The sequence below is a fragment of the Dipodomys merriami genome, unplaced genomic scaffold, assembly GCF_024711535.1.
Source record: "Dipodomys merriami isolate MVZ:Mamm:240054 unplaced genomic scaffold, mDipMer1.0.p SCAF_69, whole genome shotgun sequence".
NCBI lineage: Eukaryota > Metazoa > Chordata > Mammalia > Rodentia > Heteromyidae > Dipodomys > Dipodomys merriami.
In genome coordinates, this window is record NW_027206279.1 from 6,307,856 (window position 1) to 6,332,062 (window position 24,207).

General features: G+C 43.6%; 1 protein-coding gene across 1 annotated transcript; it reads right to left on the reverse strand.

The window, feature by feature from the left end:
- Positions 1 to 19,536: 19,536 nt before the first annotated feature.
- On the reverse strand, positions 19,537 to 24,203 carry Lcmt2 (leucine carboxyl methyltransferase 2). Its single transcript, XM_070005925.1, has one exon. The coding sequence runs from the start codon at positions 24,201 to 24,203 to the stop codon at positions 22,143 to 22,145; it is 2,061 nt and encodes a 686-aa protein (XP_069862026.1). The 3' UTR covers positions 19,537 to 22,142.
- Between the last annotated feature and the right edge of the window lie 4 nt (positions 24,204 to 24,207).

The window sequence follows — 24,207 nt, forward strand, 5'->3', positions numbered from 1 at the left end:
CCGACAAAAAAAAAAAAAGAAAGTAGAATTTTAAAAATAATGGAAGATACAGTTTAGTAAATTTCCTTCCTGTAATTTTGTCTGTGCACAGGTAGGGTTTTTCCCATAGCTACAATCGTACTGTATCTTGAAGATAAGATTTTTATTTTAAGTGAAAATTTACAAATCAAACAATTTACCAGGTTTTTGAAACGAATGCCTTAATGTCATGACTTGGAAAAATGCTGTGGAAAAGTAAGTTTTCAGATAGTCAGATATTTATGTATTTATTATTTATTTATTACTTTGGCAGTAGTGGATTTTGAACTCAAGACCTTGCTCTTGTTAAGCAGGCCCTACTTATTTATTTTAACTGTTTTTATTTGGGGATTTTCAGTTTTGGATTTGGATTCTATGATTAGGATGTATTCACTAAAACTCGTGTTGAAATTTAATCCCCATTGTGAGTTATTAAGAGGCAATTAAGTCCTGAGCAGAATGGATTAATCCATTAATGGATTAATGCACTAATGCATTCTTCCTCCAGTAGGTCTGTTACAAAAGTAAAACTGGCTCTGCCTTTTTAGGCTTCTTCCTCACCATTTGCGTCTGTGTACCACCTTGAATCTCTCCCAGAATACTCTCATCATAAAACAATTGTTTTTTGTTTGGTTGGTTGGTTGGCTTTTTTGGGGGGGTCCGGTCGTGGGGCCTGAACTCTGGGCCTGGGCGCTGTCCCTCAGCTCTTCAGCTCAAGGCTAGGGCTCTACCACTTGAGCCACCTCGCCACTTCCGGCTTTTTTTTTTTTTTTTTGCTTATGTGGTGCTGAGGAATCGAACCCAGGGCCTCAGGCATGCAAGGCAAGCGCTCTACCACTGAGCCACCTTCCCAGCCTAAAACAATTGTTTTTAACAGGGAGAGAAAGGACTCAGAGACAAGAGTTTCAAACTTGATCAATCAAAGTTGGCTTTAAAGAACTACTTTAGATATTAGAGTTTTATAATTGTGAGTATTTGGTTCTACTCTTTTTTTTTTTTTTTTTCATCAGTGTGAGGCTGGAACTCAGGGCCTGAGTGCTGTCCCTGAGCTCTTGCTTAAGGCTCTACCACTTTGAGCCACTTCTGGTTTTTGAGTGGTTTATTGGAGATAAGAGTCTCACAGACTTTCCTGCCTGGGGTTGGGTTTGAACCATGATCCTCAGATCTCAGCCTCCTGAGTAGCTAGGATTACAGGTGTGAGCAACAGTGCGTGGCTGATTTTACTCCTTACTTTTTAACGTTTAACTTTGGGCAGTAGTAGGAGTTTGAATTCTGGTCTTCACTCTTTCTAAACGGGAATTCTACCACTTGAGCCACTCCACCAGCACCTCTTTGTGTTGGTCTTTTTCTTTCCTTTTGTTTTTCCCTCAGTACTAGAGTTTGAACTCCAGGACTCTTACCTGCTCAGCTTGCTTGCTTGCTTGGCTGGTATTATACTACTTGAGCCATGACTCTAGCCCAGCTTTTCATTGATTACTTTGAAGATGAAGTCTCTTGGACATTTCTGCTTAGGCTGGCCTTGAACCTCATTCCTTCAGATTTCAGGCTCTTGTATAGCTAGGATTATAGGCATGAGCCATCAGCACTTGCAATGCGTTGGATTTTTTTTTTTTTTTTTTGGGTCCGGTCGTGGGGCCTGAACGCTGGGCCTGGGCGCTGTCCCTCAGCTCTTCAGCTCAAGGCTAGCACTCTACCACTTGAGCCACAGCACCACTTCCGGCTTTTTTCTTATGTGGTGCTGAGGAATCAAACCCAGGGCCTCGAGCATGCAAGGCAAGTGCTCTACCACTGAGCCACCTTCCCAGCCCCGGGTTGGATATTTTTGATATAGGGTCTCACTTTGCGCAGGGGGCCTAGCCTGGACTGTTATCCTCCTATTTGTGCAACTTCCCCAAGTCTCTAGGATGACAGGTATGCACCAGTAATACCAGCCATTGCACTTCCCCCATAGCTTAGGAGACAGATGCATGCTACCACATCCTGCCACTGATGAACATATGGAATGTCAAGAACATTTATGCCTGGACTGGCCTGGAACCCCAGTCCTCACCTCTGCCTCCCAAGTAGCTAGGATTGTAGACTTCAGGTACCATGGTAGTCCCTGAGTGATTGGTTTTAAAACTTAAACATCACTGATCAAATAGAAGTTTTTTTGTTTGTTTGTTTGTTTTTGTCGGTCGTGGGGCTTGAACTCTGGGTCTGGGCGCTGTCCCTCAGCTCTTCAGCTCAAGGTGAGCGCTCTACCACTTGAGCTACAGTGCCACTTCCGGTTTCCTGGTGGTTTGTTGGAGATAGGAGTCTCATGGTCTCTCCTGCCCGGGCTGGCTTTGAACTGCGATCCTCAAATCTCAGTCTCCTGAGTAGCTAGGATTATAGGTGTGAGCCACGAGCGACTCGCTTTTTCCCCCCTCCCTTATTATGTATTACTCTTTCCAACCTTGTACTCTAATCAGCTATATTGGGCAACTCAATTTTTAATTAACTTATGATCAGTTGATTAAATTACACTCCATACCAACCATGGCAGTACAAATCCCATTCTTAAACTGATCATATCATATTCAGTTTGCTGTATAAATCTTTTTCCCTATTGTATCAGGACATGCCTAGTACAATCAAGTTTTTAAAAGACTCTTGAGAAAAAGGGAGTCTTACTAAAGAATCATCACTATGTGGATAATAGTCTGAGCTCTGCTAGGTTAATTACTCCACTAGATTTGTTCCAAAGCAAGACAGCATGCTCTGTCTTGTATGGACACACTGAAACCTTCCTCTGGCTCCACACCCTCCTGTGTATCTTCATGTATGTGCAGTTGAAAACCCTCAAATTCAGTCAAGATCCAACTCATGCCCAATTCATATTATTTTCTCCCTTGTCCTTGTATTATTATAAAATGTAATTAGTTGTTTGGGATCTACTATTCAAGGTCATGTGGCCAAAGGAACAGAGCACAGATATTGAATTGGAGGACTTGATTCAGGGTCCTGCTGGAGCCTCTTGGAGCTTTGCTTTAATTCTCAACTGACCTTACCCAAGTTAGTCTTGTGGATCCTCCTCTTCCTCCCTTGTGAAGAAAAAGAAGTTCCTTTTATTACTGTGTGTGTATTATACTGGGATTTGAACTCAAGACCTGGTGCTTGTTAAGCAAGCCGTGCCCTCAAGCTGCTTGTGTTATTTAAAAGGACTTGCAGAATGGGGCGAATAGCAATGCCTACTTCATGGAATTGCTTTCAGAGTAAAATATATTGTCTGGGGAAGCCATAAAAATGCTATATAAACATTAAAAATAATGGTAATATTTATTTATTTAGTTATTTTGGTTGGTCATGGGGCTTGAATTCTGGGCTTGGGCGCTGTCCCTGAGCTCTTCAGCTCAAGGCAAGCACTCTACCGCTTGAGCCACTTCTAGTTTCCTAGTGATTTATTGGAGATAAGAGTCTCACGGACTTTCCAGCTCAGGCTGCCTTTAACCTCAATCCTCAGATCTCAGCCTCCTGAGTAGCTAGGATTACAGGCGTGAGCCACCAGCACCCAACTGGTAATATTTATTAAGATCTTCACATCACCGGCAATTCCCCTTCTCACTACCAGCTTGTTGATGTTTTCTTACCAAATTCCCAGAAAGTCTCTTTTCCCAAGCTTTTCTTTTCCCTGGCCACTCTTCTTGCATCAGCAGAAACATCAGTTCCTCACAGAAGCTTTCCCTATTGGCTCATGCCTGTAATCTTAGTTTCTCAGGAGGCTGAGATCTGAGGATCACAGTTCAAAACCAGCCCGAGCAGGAAAGTCCATGAGACTCTTTTTTTTTTTTTATCATGTCTGCTGTTACTATATTTTATTAGTTTTTCTTCATTGGAAATATCATGATTTCTATTTCATTTTTTTTAATTGTGAGACTACAGTATAGAGGAGTTACAATTACATGGGTCCTTGAGACTCTTATCTCCAGTAAACCACCAGAAAACTGGAAGTGGCGCTGTGGCTCAAGTGGTAGAGTGCTAGCCTTGAGCTGAAGAGCTGAGGGATAGCATCCAGGCCTAGAGTTCAATCCCCACGGTTGACCAAAAAAAAAAAAAAAAAAGCTTTCCCTGGCTGAGGTCCCATGTTTACACTCGTGGAACACAGCTGTTCTCTTGATCAGACTGTAAAGATCTAAATAGTCATTTGAATAATTTGCCTTCCCCCATTAAGATTCCCTGGCTTTTATGTGTTTACTCAAATGATCTCATCAGAACAGGCTGAGCCATTTACAAAATAAAGCTGATTTTCTAGGACGAGTGACTTACAATACCACCAATCCTTCCTCAAACTGAATTAGCTGGAAGCTGGGTATTTCCCAGGGTCCTCTACCCAGAAGTCATAGAGAATCCCCACATTGCTTACTTTTTTTTCCACAGGTCAGTCCTTTCTCGACAGCTGGTATGTGTTTGTAGAATGAATACCCAGTCTCGTATGGACACTCTTCAAAGATGAGTTGACTGGCGCCACCAGGCTGAATGTCTTTGACCAAGCCCAGAAGCCTAGAGGCTTAGAGGCCTTCAGTTATATAGCCAGGAGTGGAAGACAAGAGGAATTACTGAAATCAGTCACACCCACTGTCTAGGATCAGCTTTTGAGCCTCTGCCATTGAGTCTTGGGTACTCCATCCAGAAGGCCCCTTCCTGGTGGTAGCCATACTCATTTTTGTCCTTTCCATCTGTGGTAAACAGTGGGATCTGTGGAGCAAAGGAGAGGAGTGGTAGTGTAGGACCAAGAACAAGAAGTGCTCCAGGTTACTTTCCTATCAGGAGGAGGTGGAATTACTAAAACCCATGATGGCCCACACTTGAGTCAATACCCAATGTGGGCCACACTCCTGAACCTACACATAGCACAATGACCCACCTCTAGATCATGATTAAGCTACTGTCAAATATACTTATAGACCCTGTTCCCCATCTGAAGGGATACATGTAGTCCTTCTGTTACGTCAGGGATAGAGTCTTAATTTTAGCCACTGTACCCAAGAACTAAGGAACATCTGTAACACTCCAGTCACATAAAATACTTTGATGCTGGGCTGGGATGTAGCTCAGTGGCAAAGGGCTTGCCTAGCAAGTGCAACGTCCTGGGTTTGATCCCCAGTACCAAAAAAGAAAAGACAAAAACAAACAAACAAACAACACTTTGATGCTGTGGCTTGGATCTACCAAAAGAGTAAATCCTGTTCTCTTCCCCTCTGGTGGATAGAGGACTGCCTTTTTTTTTTTTTTGTCAGTTGTGGGGCTTGAACTCTGGGCCTTGGGTGCTATCCCTCAGCTCCTCAGCTCCAGGCTAGCACTCTACCACTTGAGCCACAGTGCCACTTCCAATTTTCTGGTGGTTTATTGAAGATAGGAGTCTCACGGACTTTCCTGCCTGGTCTGGCTTTGAACTGCAATCCTCAGATCTCAGCCTCCTGAGTAGCTAGGATTACAGGTGTGAAACACCGGTGCCCGGCTGAGGACTGCCTTCTTAATCTGCCTTTCCACCTTTTTTTTTTTTCTTAAATTGTGTCTCCCTCCCTTCTAACCTCTAGGACAAATGAACACAGTGCTTTCTTAGATTTCTGAGATGCCGGTGCATTCCCAACACTCATTGAGACCTCACTTACCATCCATGCTCCGTGTGTGGATCCACTGCATGTTTCATGAGATATAACCCCTTTCCACCTTGGCCACAGGAGCCCATGAAATCAGATTCTAAACTATTTCTGTCTCATTACTCATCTCCTCTACAAGGTAGAAACTTAAGGAATTTATAGGGCAAGTGTACATTTTGTTGTACCTAAATATAAAATGCAAATTAGAAGACACGTAAACTTTCCCCTCTAGAAAGTCAGGAGATCCAAGCCACATCTCCTGAACCTCCAAGTTAGGAGACCCTGGCCACTCACACAATATTGGGGGTCATTTATTTAAAGGGCCTGTGGGATTTATAAGGTTGTACAGTTACAAGGAATGCATCTAGCCCTCATGAAAACCATTGTAGGCCACAAAGTCTATGTCACCAATCTACTGGGAGATAGAGGAAGACAACAGGGTAGAACCTCTGACATAATGGCCTGGACTCAGAGCAGTTCACTATGGAAGGGGAGGACCCTTCCCCCGTATGTTGGTACATATGGTGGTAGCCCTGTATGGTTGGTTCATAGGTAGCCTGGGCTCAGGGGCAGGCCACAAGAGGGAAGGATGCTTCCTGTAAGCCGGACCCATGAAGACAGCCTCTGGGAAAAACCCTTAAATCATATATAGTTATGTGCCCTCTTTCTTTCTTTTCCAGAAATGGGAAACAAGCTCTCCCTAGCTTTGGGTTCACTTTCTGGGTTATATTCTGTATCATTGGAAAGAACTTGACCTCCTTGCCCGCTGTTTGGTCTGAGTATGCCCTAGAAGATGGGATATTCTGACCTACCAGTGGATTCCTAGATAAAGACACCATCCCACAGTTGTGTTCTGTAGAAGGCTAGAGAAATGATCAGAAATCTCATGTGTCCAGGTATTCGTAGCTTTATGCATGAATTCAAAAGAAAGTTTTGACACGGGCCATTTTATTAGAACTGATTTCTTTACCTCTGCTTCTTTACCTCTCCCACTTCTTTTTTTCTTTCTTTTTTTGTCATGGGGCCTGAACTCTGGGCCTGGGCACTGCCCTTCAGCTCTTCAGCTCAAGGCGAGCGCTCTACCACTTGAGCCATAGCGCCACTTCTGGCTTTTTCTGCTTATGTGGTGCTGAGGAATCAAACTCAGGGCCTCATGCATGCAAGGCAAGCACTCTATCACGGAGCCACCTTCCCAGCCCAAGAGCTCCCACTTCTAAAATAGATAAATCAGTTCCCTCATAAATGAGAGAGATAGTTCCCCCCTTCCCATTTTTCCTCTAATGGAACTTCAGGCTCATGTCTGTATCCTGATGATGGGCTGAAATGATGCTTACTTCTCTCTTCCTGGGGAAGACTCAGATCACACAGTCTCCCTTCTCTGCCCTTCACAATCAATCATCTCTCTGGTGTATTTGGGTGAGTGGCCATGTTGGAATTCCTGCAGTTGGGCCTCTAGCCTAAAATTCCAGTGATCTTCTTTTTCTGCTAATTTTATCAGGCTTTTGACTATTTAGGATACTGAGTTTTAAACCAAGTCAAGGTTTATTTAAATATCTCTTTATGTCAGTCTTTTAAATTACAACTTTATAACTGGTTAAACAGACAATTATAATTTTAGGTGGCTCTAACATATGTCTGTAAGTAGAAATGTGTGGTGCTGTGTGTCTGAACTTTATTTAAATGTTGTACAGAAGGGCTGGGAAGGTGGCTCAGTGGTAGAATGCTTGCCTTGAATGCATGAGGCCCTGGGTTCAATTCCTCAGCACCACATAAGCAGAAAAAGCCAGAAGTGGCACTGTGGCTCAAGTGGTAGAGTGCTAGCCTTGAGCTGAGGGACAGCGCCCAGGCCCAGAGCTCAGGCCCCATGACTGGCCCAAAAAAAAAAAAAAATGTTGTACAGAAGTTTACAGAGTTATGGGTATACAGTCAGCAAATTCTCTCTTTTATATAATAAGCATTGTATTTGGACCATTAACATATAAAAGTAGTCATGAAATTTTTGGCATTCCAGTTATCATTCAGATGAGAGAAAATCCTGGCATTTGGGTGGCCCTGCTATTTAAAACCTGGTCTATATCTATTTGATTACATATATGAAATGCACTGGTATATCAGGACTAGTACTGTTCCTTAGAAGAGGTCTAAGTCTTTGATTTTTTTCTCAGTGCTATGTATCAATTCTCTTAGAAAGCCCCGGACTCCTTAAAAATGATACCACTCCTAGACAACTATGGTCCTGCTTACCCAACATCAAAAGAAAGGCCATGTTTCTCAGCAGGCTATCCCTAATCAATGTATTTCTGTCCTGAATGAGAAACTCTGAACCCAGAGTACTCTTAATACGCCTGTTGCCTCTGTCATCAGGGTCAGAATGATCTCACTCTCCAACCTCCTGAAAGAAAACAGGGTCCCAAGCTCTCAAGGGAGTCATGTTAGCATAGTCATCCAGGTACACATAGAGCAGGAAGAAAGAAGTATCCCAGGCCTCTGCCATTCAAGGAGGCAGAATACTAAAATCCACAGTGGCTCACACCTGGATCAATAGTTGAAATGATTGATGGCCCACACTTGGATCAACAATTGGTAAGATGACTATTCCCAATCAACAGTTAAGGGGATATTCCCATAATCTTGGGCACCCACACACCATAAATCAAAGTTAATCTGGAAAAGGCAAAGAAGGTCAAATGTGCAGGTGTGTGATTTCCCACACCCAGGGGACAGAGGACCTGGAGAGGACCATGAAGAGAAGCCTAAATTCATTCATTTCAGTAACTCCTCATTAGATAAAACTCTATTGAATTAAAACCCCAAGAGGTATATAAGTCTTTTTTTTTTCTTGTTGTTGATCGTTGGGCCTGAACTCTGGGCACTGTCCCTCAGCTCTTCGGCTCAAGGCTAGCACTCTACCACTTGAGCCACAGTGCCACTTCTGGCTATTTCTGCTTATGTGGTGCTGAGGAATTGAACGCAGGGCCTCATGCATGTAAGGGAAGCAAAGCACTTTTACCACTGAGCCACCTTACCAGTCTTGTACAAGTCTTCTTTTAGGTAGTTGATTCCTATTCAACTGCCTGGTCACCCAGAAAAGTGTATTTATATTTGGCTAATCATTATTTGCTAACTTTCTACTTTTAGGGTTCTTTTATTTTGTGGGTCCTTTATCACACCTATGGTTCCTGGCCTCTAGGTTGTCTTTGAAATACTGGGTGAGGATTAAGTTTGAAGAGTTATGATTCAAATCATGGATCAAACTCAGTAGATATCTTTTTTATTTTAGATTTCATTTTTATTGTTAAGTAGCTGTACAAGGAAGTTGCCTTTCATCATTTATGTCTTGAGTTTGAGACACCCAAGAGACATACAGAAGATTGATTAGGCTCTTGAACAGATGAACCTGGAGCTTAGAGGAAGAGGCAGGGTTAAAGTGGTAGCAACTGTTTGGATAAGGGTACCCAGGGAACATTTATAGAATAATTATGGGGCAATTATAGAATAAGAGAATAGAGCCTAATTCCTTGAGGAACTCTAGCATTTAAAGTTGAGGAGAGGAGGTTGAGTAAGCAATGGCGGCTGAACAACAACCAGATAGGAGAAAACAAAAACAACAAAACAGGTGATTTCCCCCAACAAAAACTGAGAAGCATCCATGGGTTTGTAAAATGGAGACTGAGGATAGATCACTTTGAGACATTCTGATCATGTGACAAAGGGATAGGAAAACACTTTGGATGGAGGCTGCAGCAGAAAGAAATGAAAACAGTGAATTGGGACAAAGTTGGTTGATTTTGTTTCATTTTTCCAGGTTTTATTTTCATTTGAAAAAAAATCAAGGCAATTTTTTTTTTTTTGCCAGATATGGGGCTTAAACTCAGGGCCTGGATACTGTCCCTGAGCTTCTTTTTGCTCCAGGCTAGCATTTTACCACCTGAAGCACAGCACCACTTCTGGCTTTTTCTGTTTATGTGGTACTGAGGAATTGAACCCAGGGCTTCATGCATGTGAGTCAAGCACTCTACCACTAAGCCACATTCCCAGCCTTGAAGGCAAAATTGTAGGACAAGAACCAGAGGATATTTAGAAGGGAAAATTTCCCCCTCTTTGTCCCTTTATTCTTCACAACAAAGGTACATATTCAGAACTATAGTAGAATACTTTCTGAGCATGTGCAAGGTCCTAAGTTCATTTCTCAGCACCATACACACAGATATAGCACTAGAAATTAAATATTACCTCCCTTTGTTTCGACACTCTGTGTCACTTGGATGTTTGGAAGAATAGCCAAGTGACTAAGGATCTCTGACTTTACAGGAAAACAACCACCTACATTGTTTTCTACACAATTGTCTTCTAGACAGTTCCTCCAGAAGATGAAGGTCAAAATGTTGTGTAGCCATAACATTGGCTCTAAAGTCTATTCGATCACTTGAGGCCTTTCTAGTGAGAAGGTCTTCTGTTTCAAAATTCAGTATAGAAGAGCAAGTTGGCATGATCATAATGGGACTTGCTCAACAAAATTCTGAGGAATTGTATTTGTGGCAAGATGAGAAATCAATCAATCCTCTGAGAAAGATGCCGCAGGCCTTGTTATAACTTACTCTTGTTTCTTTTTTTTTCCAATGGAATAGAATTCTTACCTTATAGGGAGAATTTCTGGCATACAAGGAAGATTTTAGCCAACAGTTTATCCAAATTACATCTCTCTCAAGAAGTTTGGTTCGAGGGTTGGAGATCTGGCTCAAGTGGTAGAATGCCAGCCAAGCACAATGTTTTGGAGTTTCATTTTTATGAGTTACATTTGTATGATACTTCATTCCTTTTTTTATTGCAGGGTAGCATGGCATTGTATATGACATACCACATTTTGGTTTTTCATTTGTTTTTTGCCAGTCCTGAGGCTTGAGTCAGGGCCTTGGCACTGTCCCTGAGCTGCTTCTTCTTCATTTTTTTTTTTTTTTTTTTTTTTTTTGTCAGTCGTGGGACTTAAACTCTGGGCCTGGGTGCTGTCCCTGTGCTCTTTAGCTCAAGGCGAGCACTCTACCACTTGAGCCACAGCACCACTTCCGGTTTTCTAGTGGTTTATTGGAGATAAGAGTCTCATGGACTTTCCTGCCTGGGCTGGTTTTGAACCGTGATCCTCAGATCTCAGCCTCCTAAGTAGCTAGGATTATAGGCGTGAGCCACTGGAGCCTGGCCTATCCTGAGCTTCTTTTGCTCAAGGCTAACATCCTACCACTTAAGCCATAGCATCACTTGTGGCTTTTTCTGTTTATGTGGTACTGAGGAGTTGAACCCAGGTCTTCATGCATGCTGGGCAAGCACTCTACCATTAAGCCAGCCCTCATTTTGTTTTTTTGTTCATTAGTTGATGTGCATTTGGGTTGTCTCTGCCATTTGGCTATTGTGAACAGAGCTGCAATGAATGATAGCACACTTTCACATTGGATTTTTTTTTTTACCTTCTTTATCAGTGTAGGAGATAGGATGGTATGGGAAGAATCTGGCAGCAGTGACGTAACTGATACCAAGTTGTGATGAGAAAACAGTATTCCAGAGAGATTGTGTGACTTTATGCAGGTCACCTATTGATGGATTCAGGCTCTAAAGTGTGTTTTATTAATTATTATTAATTACTATTATTATTATAAAGGTGATGTACAGAGGAGTTACAATTATATGTCAGGTAATGAGTACATGTCACCTCTTCCCTCATTTTCTCCCATTTTTTCCCTCCCTCCTCCCCTCCTCCATTTTCTTTCTATACCCTGTGTGACTGCCAAGAAATCCTTCCTTTTCAATTCCCCTTCCTTTTTTTTTTTTGTCAAGGTGATATACAGAGTGGTTACAGTTACATAATTAAGGTAATAAGTACATTTCTTGTCAAACTTTTCCACCTCTTCTTAACTGGACATGAATTACTTGTCCACAAGAAATATGGCTGTCTGATCTTCCCTCTGGTTGCTGGACATTTTCTAACTGAATGAATACATTGCACACAGTGTTTCTATGGCTAGATTTTGGTCAGGGCCCAAAGCCCCCTGTGACCTCTGGACAGACAGAGAGAAAGCATCCTTCCCTGATTCACTTGACAAGATACCATGGCTCCTGAGTCCTTGTCACAAGCCCTAAGACCCCATCTATCACAAACCCTAAGACTCTATTCCCTGCCAGTTGTTTGGGGGATGGTTCAGCTCACACATGGAATAATCCGGAGCAACTCCCTGCCCAACTTCTAAGCCAGCAGAAAAGCAGTTAGGCTAGGTGATGGAAAGTTTGTTTAGAACCTGACAAGAAATCAGGCTAAGATCATTCTGCGTCAGTTTTTAGACTTGCTAATGATTATTCTGGCTTGGGTTCTTGTTAGTTGGGACAGACTTTGGGCAAAAATCATTAAAGCAAGGTGTGGCTGTTCTCTTACCTTGAAAACCTGCACCAGGCCAACATTTAAGGGTGGCTACACAGTTAAGCCAGTCCTTTCAACAGTTTCACTGAGAAACAACTTTGAGACCTGCTGGTCTCAATATGGTCAGCTCTGAAGCCTCCATCATTCCCCATGACCCTTTATGATCCCACAAACACAGCTACAAATAAAGCTGTGTAATGGAGCTCCCACCAAGACAGAAAAGTCAGGATTTTCATCAGAGGGAAGGGAACGGGAAGCTCCATTTTCTTTCTTGTAAACAAAGCATCCTGAAAGGGAACACCTGACCAGTGTTTAAGAATGAGATAAGCTGTGTGTATGTGTGTGTGTATGTGCATGTGCGTGAATGTCCTGTGGTTTCAGCAATACCTTAAGGCTGAGGTGATAGCTAGATGCTATGTTGCATCATTAGGCAAGTTTCCAAGATTCAAAAGAGCAGCCATTTCCAGTCAATCTCAAGCCAGAGATCCACTCATTTATTTTCCCCTGGAAGTACTAATTTTGAATGGTCTTGATGGAGAAGAGATAAAGAAGATGCTTCTCTCAAAATAGACATGTGGCTCAAGTGATAGAGTACATCTTGGAACAAAAAAGAGCCATGTAAGCCTGGCACCAGTGGCTCATGTTTGTAAGCCTCACTACTCAGGATGCTGAGATCTAAGGATCTCAGCTCAAAGCCAGCTGGGATAGGAAAGGCTGTGAGACTCTTATCTCCAATAAACTAATCAGAAAAGGCTGGAAGCGGCACTGTGGCTCAAGTGGTAGAGCACTAACCTTGAGAGCAAAGAGGTTCAGGGACAGCACCCAGGCCAAGAGTTTAAGCCCCAGGACCAGCAAAAAAAAGAAAGAAAGAAAGAAAGAAAAGAGCCAAGTGAGAATGGAAAGTCCTGAGTTCAAATCCCAGTACTAGCACCTAAAAAAGAAAAAAAAATGCTTCTCAGAGAGGTTTAATTATTGGACAGACATTGTTTCTTCTAGGTGGGTAGTTATTTCAGGATCTGGTAGTTAGTGTATTCTTAAATTTCAATCCATAGCAAATGAAGTTACAGATGTCAGACAGAACCTTAAAAAGTTTGGTTTCTAAACAACTTAAAAGAAAGAATAATTTCTAAGTGGACTCATTTCTCCTTGCTAGTCCCCAAACTTGGTCATCTCAATTAGGTTTTTCTTGTTTGTCTGAGACATGGTCTTGCTATATAGCTCAAGCTGGCCTCAAACTCAGGATTCTTCTGCCTCTACCTTTTGAAGGCTAGTAAATTACCATACCTGGCCCAGTTAGTTTTCTAAGTGAAGGCACGGGCTGGGCACTTGGAGCTATCACCTGCACTACCAACCAGCCCAAGGAAATACCACAAATTTCTATCATAGTTTCATGTTTCAGTGGTTGTTATAGACAAAAGGACAATGGTTCTCCTTAAAAACTCTGCTGTGACAGAAACCAATGCCTTGATTATTTGATTTCAGTGTGGCATACAATCATGGGCCTGTAAAAGGAGCCAAAGCAATGAAGGATTATGTAAGGTTTGGTTCTCAAAGTCAACAGAAATGGGTTTCAGGTTCCCGGATTGACAAGGTGGAGAAAGAGAGCTCTGGCATTTCAGGGGCTGGGGCGATGCTGCCTGTATGGCCAGTCTGACCAGCAGTGTTCACAAGTATTTCAAGTGCCAGCTTGAATCTTCCAGTCAATTAAGTGTGGGGGTAGTTCTTTCAAGGAAGATTAGTGTAGTGTGTTTGAGTTTAATCCACACCTCAGTGCTACCTTAACACTGGATATAACAAGAGTCTCAATCCTTAGTTCAAATCCTGTCTCTACCCTTGGTCTATGTCCTTGAACAAACAACATCCCTTCTCTAAGTCTGTTTCCTTGTCTTTAAAGGGGACATGATAATGTCCCCTCAAGGTTGTGAGGATTACAGGAGATAATACACAAAAATTCCTGGCCTAATTCTAGGCCTAAAGTCTTTTTTTTTTTTTTGCCAGTCCTGGGGCTTGAACTCAGGGCCTATACCCTGACTTTGAGCTTCTTTTGCTCAGGGCTAGCACTCTACTACTTGAGCCACAGTGCCACTTCTGGCCTTTTCTGTTTATGTGGTAAGAAACAATTGAACCTAGGGCTTCACACATGCTAAACCACATTCCCAGCCCTAGAGTCAACACTTAATAAATGGAAGTGATAATCCAGGCACCAATGACTCACAGCTAAGAAACAGTATGAAGCCCTGAGTTCAAGCCCCAACACTGGCATAAATTAATGTGATTGTGATTATTTAAGAATCATATCCACCCTTCTCATTGTATTCCCTTATTTTTGTTGAAGGAGCCCCTGGCTAGACCTACAGTGGCTCACCATTAGTAATGTACTTCAATTCTGTCCCCAACAAATGACTCAGGTGATTTGGTGATAAAGAAGGCAAGATTATGGGTTGTTGACACCTTTGATATGAAAAGGAAGGAAGGGTAAAGTTGCTTTTATGAATAGCCCAAGCCTGAGACCTAAGTCTAGAAATAGCTGAGTTCTACAAAAGGATTCTAGTTCCCACAAAAGATTTCTGCTAAATATAAAATAATGTTGTTGATTTGTGTTCTATTTTAGATATCTAAATCTACTTTTTACCAGATGTAAAATGGTTCTGATGTATCATAGTAGACACTGGGCACTGGTGGCTCATACCTGTAATCCTACCTACTGAAGAGGCTGAAATCTGAGAGTTGTGGTTCAAAGCCAGCCCAAGTAAGAAAGTCCATGAGACTCTTAGCTCTACTTAACCACCAGAAAACAGGTAGTGGTGGAGCACTAGCCTGAAGTAAAAAAGCTCAGGGAGGGGGCTGGGAAGTTGGCTCAGTGGTAGAGTGCTTGCCTTGCATGCCTGAGGCCCTGGGTTCGATTCCTCAGCACCACATAAGAAAAAAACCCGGAAGTGGTGCTGTGGCTCAAGTGGTAGAGCGCTAGCCTTGAGCTGAAGAGCTGAGGGACAGTGCCCAGGCCCAGAGTTCAGGCCCATGACCGGATCCAAAAAAACAAAAAACAAACAAACAAAAGCTCAGAGACAGCCATCAAGTCCTGAGTTCAAGCCCCATGACCAACCAAAGCAGAAAAAAAAAAAAAAACTAAACATGGTAGACATGCAATGGAGGGGATTCAAATTAACAACAAAAAAAAGGCATATCTTCAATTTTCAGGTTGGCTTCTTCTCTGGCTAAATCTTTTCTTCATAAATCTGGGTCTAAAAAGATCACATATGTCCCAATAAATCTAATCCTGGCCTTGGGAATTTGGTTTGTATACAACCCTGTAGAGATACTTAATACACCTTAAATTTGGGCTGGGAAGGTGGCCCAGTGGTAGAGTGCTTGCCTCCCATGCACGAGGCCCTGGGTTCAATTCCTCAGCACCACATGGACAGGGAAAAAAAGCTGGAAGTGGCACTGTGGCTCAAGTGGTAGAGCGCCAGCCTTAAGCGGAAGAGTTGAGGGATAGCACCCAAGCCCAGAGTGCAAGCCCCACAACTGACAAAAAAAATATATACCTTAAATTCATATTTTTGTCTGGCTTTTTTTTTTTGAGATAGGGTCTTTTTCTGTAGTCCAGGATGGCCTGTAACTATCACTTCTTCGGTCTCAGTCTCCCAGGTGCTGGGATTACAGCCATCTGCTATCATAATCAGCCAACTAAATTCATTTTCTATGAGTTCATTTTCTTTGAAACTCTATCTCCTTTTAAGCTATTCATCTCTTTCAAAAGTGTTACCATTTTTTAATATCCAAAAGCTAGGGATTTTGATTTGATCTATGATTCTTCTATCTTCTTTCTTCCTGTGGTCAGGAGACACCTTGACCTGTTGGCGTACCATGGCCAAGCACAGCCATTATGATCTTGGACTCCACCCTCAGACATCCTGGGTTTGATGCATTGCTCTACCATGTAGAAACACGTGGCCCCGTGTATTTTGTCAGCCTTCTAGTTGTGTCACGTCCTTATCTGTACAGTACAATAGGGGAGATAGACTGAAAATAACAATTGCTGAGATAATCAAGCGATAGGAGGTTTAGCACGAAGCTGGGATGTAAGTGCTTGATACGTCCTGCCACTAATTTGTTATTACCATTAGTTGGGGATGCTCCTTCCTCTATTTTTATTGCAATTGCTCTACTTTCAGATGTTGCCATATTTAGCCTGGGTTATAGATACTGCTGTTTAATTTTATCCTGATTTTAGATTAACCTCAACTCATCCTATAGCACGCTTATAAACCAGTATTCCTTAAACATCCTGAAAGTCTCTAGGTCAGAATCCATGAGTTTCTTAATACATATGACTTCCAATCCCCACTCCTGTGGGTAACTTCTCAGGCTCTTGAGTGTTCACCTTGCCTAGTGCCCGTTCAGGTATGCTGTGGTGATGGATGGTATAGTCTCTGGGATTCTACCATCTGCTTAGATAACTATGTAATTTTCATCATTTCCAAATTTAAGCTTTCTATCCAGGCTAGTTCTCTGCTCTTAACATATCTTGTTCCCTGCCTTATTCCTAGGATGCCATTGTTTCTTGGATAAGTATATGTATAAATCAGAGCTTGAGGCTCTAATAGAAAAACCTAAAAATATAAACAAAAGCCAAGAAATGAAAGAATCGGACTGTTGTGCAATATCTTTGTTTTGTTTTGTTTTGTTTTGTTGCCAGTCCGGGGGTTTGAACTCAAGGCCTGAGCGCCGTCCCTAATGCTTCATTTTGCTCAATGCTAGTACTCTACCACTTGAGCCACAGCACCACTTCCAGCTTTTTCTGTTTATGTGGTGCTGAAGAATCGAACCCAGGACTTCATGCAGGCAAAGCAAGCAGTCCACCACTGAGCCACCTTCTCAGCCCATTGTGCAATATCTTTAAAAGCATGCTTATTGCATTCTGATTTATTTACTAGCTTTAAACTGCCAATTAGATGGCAAATGACTTTTCACATAAAAATTAGGGCAAGGTCTTTCCTCTTCCTCTGTTAAACTTAGAGAGTTACGTACCAAGTCATGCCCAGTGAAGCATCCCGGCATCACAAGAAGATCCTATGTGTATGTACTCACAAACACATTTAATTGTCAGCTCGTGCTTCTTCACATTAGCTCTGTTTTTTTTGCCTAAGTTAATTCATTTCTTCTTCAACATAGACCACTGTGAACAAAGGAGAAAGCTGAAAACTGCAACCAGGGAGGTTTGAGTCCATAAAGGTAGGAGTGACACCAAGAGGTCTACTAGTCGAACCAGTTGATTTTAAAGAAATCTCGAACTTCAAATCTTTAAAACTTTAATACTGTCACACACACACATACCCTCACAAGTAATTACAGGAAGAACTGGTACATTTGTGCAAGGTAGGCACTATACTAATATTCAAATATAGGTTATTTGAATTCAAAGTGAACTTTCACCCCCCAAGTATTTATTGAGCATCTGTTCTATTAGGGAAAGAGAAGTGATATACGGATAAAGTTCTTTCCCTCAGTGAAGGAGCTACCCCTTCCCAAACAAGTGCTTTACATTAACGCCCAGGAAAGGTAAGTGAGCAGTGCTGAAACTGAACTGTGGAATATCAAGAAATCTTTTTCCTAGATCCCAGCCTACTCCAAAGCTGACTGTAAGTTTCATAGTTTCTGCTCTATATATTCCCTTTCTTTTTTTTGGTCTGTCATGGGGCTTGAACTCAGGGCCTGAGTACTGTCCCTGAGCTTTTTCACTCAAGGCTAGTGATCTACTACTTTGAGCCACAGACCTACCTCTGGTTTTCTGGTGGTTAGCTGGAGATAACAAGTCTCATGGGGACTTTTCTACTCAGGCTGGCTTCAAACAGCAGCGATCCTCAGATCTCAGCCTCCTTAGTAGCTAGGATTTTAGGCATGAGCCACTGACACCCAGCTCCCTTTCTCTTTAAACATCAAATTCAAACATGATTATCCAGAATTCATGACTTGACTTACTAGCCTCATGGTATCTTAGATCCCCTTCTTCATTATTTCATCAAAACGATTAGTGTAGTTTTAATGTCAAGCTAAACATTATTGGATTGCTCCAATGATTAAGAACCTACTTTAATAACAAGCTCTTTTCTGATTCACCAAAATTAAAACAGGCTCTTTTTGCACAAGGAGAAAGGAGTTGGTTGCCTGTAGGGAGGCCACATGACATGCCTGAAGCTTGAAGCTGAAGTTGGGATCACGAAGTGGTTATGGAATAAATAGGGACTTCTAGGGGTTCAAAGAACTCCCAAGGACACAGCTCAGCATTGGTACATATGTGATACATGCTTCTCTTTAAGACATTAAGAAGGGTTAAAACTACAGAAAGATGAAAGATGGAAAGTTGTAAAGTTCAGATGGCACACAAAGGAGTAACAGCTTACTCGATTTGTTTTTGAGTCAGGGTCTTTGTTGTTCAGGCTTCCTGCCTCAGTCTCCCAAGTGCTGACTTAACTTGTTTTCTTATCCTGGCTAAATTGTTACTGTTTTTGTGGCCCTGACCCAGGACAAGAGATTCAAAATCAGTTCTTTTCCTTTCTTAACTAGATTTTTGTCTAGGAAGGGCAATCATTAAAAGAGGAAAGATTATCACTAAAATCAATTCTCATAATCATCTCAGAGGCTGGTACAAAAAATATTCATTAGTGAAATGGAGAAACAAATATTACATAACTTCAGTTCTCAATCTGGAACACATCTCTAATTGCTGTAGCTTCCTATTAATAACACTTTGATGCTGTACCAGGATATATCCAGGACATCTAGGGTGCTGTTCTAAAGTCACAGGGTAAATGTTGCTGACAAAACTAAGTGTTCTCAGTGGAGCTTGAGTAGTAATTCCTCAGCTAAGCATGTTGCAAAAATAGGGTTAGAGATGGAAAGCATGCTTAATCTGATAATCACTGACAGAAAATGTCGGTAATTTCTCTGGAAGAACAAGCCCAATTACTCATAATGTGCCATACTGAGTAGTGCTAAAAAGAAAAGACACAGTGCATTAATTTAGGGCTGACACAACATCACACATCCACATTGTCTTGCTGATCTCCCCCCACTTGTTTCCCACAAAGTAATGAAATTATAATAGCTAATGGCACCTTCTTAAGCAGTAGCATAATGGGAGGTGTAACCTGGGTTTTGGAGTCAGAGCTAGGTTAGAATTCTAGTAGTATCTACTACACAGCTAAGAACACTAATTTCATCATAACGTTCTGCTTTAATGCTCATGAAAGCTGGACATAGGTTCTGGTGAACTTTTATTTTATTTATTTACTTTTTTGGGGTCTGGTCGTGGGGCCTGAACTCGGCCTGGGCGCTGTCCCTCAGCTTTTCAGCTCAAGGCTAGTGTTCTACCACTTGAGCCACAGCGCCACTTCCGGCTTTTTTCTTTTTTCTTATGTGTTGCTGAGGAATCAAACCCAGGGCCTCATGCATGCAAGGCAAGCGCTCTACCACTGAGCCACCTTCCCAGACCCTCTGGCGAACTTTTAAACAAGAAATACAGAACAAACTGATCATATTCCTGATAATCATCTAGTTGCTGGTCCAATGATAGTCTTGATAGATGCCTACTGTATTGCAGAAAGCCCTTTGTTTCTCAGCATTTACTCAGCCATAACCAGGGTTCACAAGAACCCTGGAGAAGTCTCAGGAAATTGAATCTAGCCTAGAATTCTTTATATGCTGCTTACCTTCTCCTGGACATCCTCATAGCATTGTCCTCTCTTAACACTTCAGTGTGTTTGCTATTTAGCTTTTTTCTTTATTTTATTTTTTTTTCCAGAGCTGTGGACTAAACTCTGCCTTGAACTTGCTAGGCAAGTGCTCTTCCCCTGAGTTAAATCCCCAACTCCACTATCATATTTTTTGTTTTTGTGTCTCTCATGGCGCCTGAACTTTGGGTCTGGGCGCTGTCACTCAGCTCTTCAGCTCAAGGCTAGCACTCTACCATTTGAGGCACAGTGCCACTTCTGGCTTTTTCTGCTTATGTTGTACTGAAAAATTGAACCCAGGGCCTCATGCATGCAAGGCAAGCACTCTAACACTGAGCCACCTTCCCAGTCTCATCCACTATCATATTTTTATGTTAGCCACTTTTTAACATGCATTTATATGCTGTTAATAAAGATATTTTTTTGTTAAAACTATGTGCATTTCAGGTTTCATACAAAAAGAACTGGGTCAAGACCATGTTTCTTCAACTATATTCAACTTTATATCCTTTTTTGGTTTGTTTGGTCAGTTGTGGGGCTTAAACTCAGGCCCTAGGTGCTTCCCTGAGCCTCTTTGTGCTCAAGGCTAGAGCTCTACCACTTGAGCCACACCACTTCCGGTTTTTGAGTGGTTTATTGGAGATAAGAGCCTCACAGAAACTTTTTTTTTTTTTTTTTACCAGCACGACTATGTTTATTGCAGCATTATTTACTATCGCTAAGATATGGAACCAACCCAGATGCCCCATATGAACGGATCAAGAAAATGTGGTATATATATACAATGGAATTCTATGCCTCCATCAGAAAGAATGACATTGCCCCATTTGTTAGGAAATGGAAAGACTTGGAAAAAATTATATTAAGTGAAGTAAGTCAGGCCCAAAGAAACATAGGCCCAATGGTTTCCCTTATTTGCAATATCTAGTATATGTCTGAGTCAAGCAGAAAAGGTCAGATTAGTTGATGTTAGGGAAATGAACCCTAAGGTATGTATTCAAATGTTTTTTTTTTTTCATGCGATTGTTTCCAACACATTTATGTTGCTTTGTATGTCCCTCCCCCCCAGTATAACCCCTGCTTTCACTGTATTTCATGTTGGTATAATTTGTGGAGGGGAAGGGAAAAAACAAATCATTTAAATAGGGATACAGGTGGACCCATTGCAACAATGAGATGTACAAGTCGTTATGTAGAAAAGGAACTTTACAACTTTGGTGGGGGGGGGGAATTGGCGGGGATTGGGAGGGGAGAATGGGAAGGGATGGGAAGGGAAGGGGGAAACAAAGGAGGAAGCTACCATGCTTGATAAGAAATGTACTCATTATCTTGTCCATGTAATTGTAACCCCTCTGTACAGTATTTTCACAATAAAAAAATCATCTCTGCACTAACCAGAGCCAGACTCTGGAGAATGCAGTATGGAGTTTCTCAACACTGACTCTTGTGAGCTCATCACAAATCTCGACCTCAGTAGTAGTGATAGATATGGCAGGCCTGAAGCTCCAGCTTCTTGCTCCTTTGCTCCATAGCAGACCCTGATTTACAGAGAGATCCATTTGATCCATGTGGGAAATCCTCTGAAGATGGCAACATTTAGTTCAGAGGACAGGAGGAGATGGGGCCCTGAGGGGGGATCTAGTACAGCTTCCTGGGGGTGAGCACTGGATCCTGTCTCAGGCGGAAGAGGTAAATCTGCACCCAGGTTCTGACCCTCACAGAAACTTTTCTGCTCCGACTGTCTTTGAATCTCGATCTCCTGAGTAGTATTACAGGCATAAGACACCAGCGTCCAGCTCAACCTTGTATTCTTAAAAAAAAAAAATGTGTGAAACTTCCAGGTTACAGTTTCCATTTCTGGATAGTTTTATTACTTAGGCTAAAGGCCATTATAACTCAATAAATGAATTAAACAAAATTGGTGGAATTCAAAAAACCTGCATACATGAACATCCTAAGACAGGAAAAATAAACCTTACATGTGTTTATGTTTTTGTGTTGATTCTGGGGCCTTAACTTAGGGCCTGGGCTGCTCAAGGCCAGTGCTCTACCACTTGAGCCACAGCTCCACTTCCCACTTTTTGGTGGTTAATTGGATATAAGCATCTCATAAACCTTCCTGCCTGGGCTGGCTTCAAACTGCAACCCTTACATCTCAGCCTCCTGAGTAGCTAGGATTACAGTCATGAGTCATCAGCACCCGGCTCATTATGCTTTATTTTGGTACCATCTCTCTGGTTGTTGGTATAAATTTTAACAGCCTTTTCTGTGTTCTGAAATTAAAAAGCATTATTGAAAAAAAGAAGCCTGGCTGGAGTAGAAACATCCATAGCCAGATTCAAGTCCTTTCTACTTTAGTGGGTATGTTTATCCCCCAGCACTTAAGGAAGAAAGGTCTAATGTCACTATATGGGGGTTGAAATAAGTGCCAAAGGAAAAGCAGTTTCCACCACCTCCAAGGAGGAGGAGCTGTTGCTCTTCAGAAAGGAGGATGCTGGTATGGTTGTGTAACATTAATGGCCATGGCACGCATGTTGTGTCAATCTGATACTCAGAGCTCAGTCCTGTAGTCAGATCAATAACAGTCACACCAGGAACTGAGGAAGAGTGAATCCAGACTCCTCCAACCAGTAGAAGCTTTCCATTGAGTACATGAGCGGTGTGGGAATACCTTGGAGTAATGGGAGGCTGTATATCTAGTGATTCCCAGAGGAATCCAGCAGAGACTGGCTTCAGAAAGAGTACAGAGTTCAACGGCTCCTCAGAAGCCCCAAGACCTCCAGCAATAAGGGCTCCCCCCTGCCAACTGCAGGCACTGTGGGAATGCCGACCTTCAGGTACTTCCCCCTCCACCGAGATCCTGACCCAACGCATTGTCCTTTCGTGGAGGAAATGCCAGTCACTCAGTACGGGTTCCACCACACCTCGCCCCCCATACACAAACAAATATTCCTGATTCTGATAGGATACTTCTGTTGTTGAGTGCCTCCAACGTGATAAGATTGAGTCTCCTTCCAAGTCGACCTTTGTTATTGCCACATTCAGGTCCTCGGCGTTATGGCCCTCCCTTCCGCATAGATGAAGCTGGAGAACCCCCAAGGCTGGATTTACGGGAGACAGTCTCCCTCCCAGAACCAGAATCTGGGTATCAGAAAGATGTGTCATGGTGTGATAAAGGCGTCCATCCCACCGGGCTTCGGTCCCACCACTGCATACTTGGCTGTCTTTCCAATCAAAGCCACAGTGTCTGGAGAGCAAGTGGAACTTGTTCACTCGGCAGTGCCGACCATCCTGTTCTCCAAACCCTCCCGCGCTGAGAATAACGCCGGGGCTCACCAGGACGGAGGCATGGCCGTATCGCTTAAGGTGTGAGCCCTGGCTGTCACCAGTGACGGCTCTGGCGGGGAAGACCCCGGCCGGTGAAGCAGGATCGACTCGTGAAAACGCCCCTGAGGGGGGAAACACCAGAGTTTGGGGCGGGGTGTCTCCCGTGGAAGCTGCCAAGATGAAATAGTGGGAGCATTTCAGATGCCACTCTTCGAACTCATCGAAGGGCTCGAGCTCTTCCACCCGCCGGCGTTCTTCCGCAGGGAGAAAGCGGCGATAGAATTCATTCATGTCCACGGCACTGCAGGCCGTCCAGCCGGCTTGCAGGAAGCGGCGGCGCTGGGCCTCCACGTCGGGAAAGCGGTCCAGGCCGTGCAGCGGGGAGTTCAGCCGCCGGAAATGCTGCAGCATGACCTGCCCGAAGGCGTCCCGGGGCTCCATTTGCTCGTAGACCACGAAAAGAGCGCGCGGGAAACGCTGGGCGGCCCAGGCGATGAGGTCCGCGGCGCGATCCGGCTCCAGGTAGGTCAGCACCGCCTCGGCCAGGAGCAGAGTGGGCGAGGCGGGGTCCAGGCCCGCGGCCGCCAGGGCCCCCTGCAACCGCTGGAGCTGCCGCAGGTCCAGGCCCAGGATGCGGTAGTCCGTGCCCTCCAAGCACAGCGCGGACGACGGGTCCCCGGTCCGGAAAGGCCCGGTGAACGCGCACAGAGCCGGCGTGTCACCGATCCTCTCCGCCTTGCGCCGCGCCACCTCCGGGAAATCCACCTCCCACACGGAAGCCCGGGCCAGCAGGCCCGCCGACTTGAGGCGGAAGTACAGCGAGTCGGAGCCGGCGCCCAGGGACAGGATCTGAGCGGGAGGCGCGGCGGGGAGCGCGCACGCACGGCTCAGGAAGGCGCGCACGCAGTGGCGCACGGCGCGCGCGCGCACGTAGTAGCCCCGGTGGATGAGCGGCGCGCGGCGCGCGGTGCCCGGCACCAGCAGCCCGGCGAAGGCGTCCTCCACGTACCCGCACGCGGCCAGGGAGCTCTTGCTCAGGGCGCTGCTGTCGTTGGTGCTCTGCACAGCTCCCGTTCGACGCTCGCGATTGCGCGGGCCCATGGCC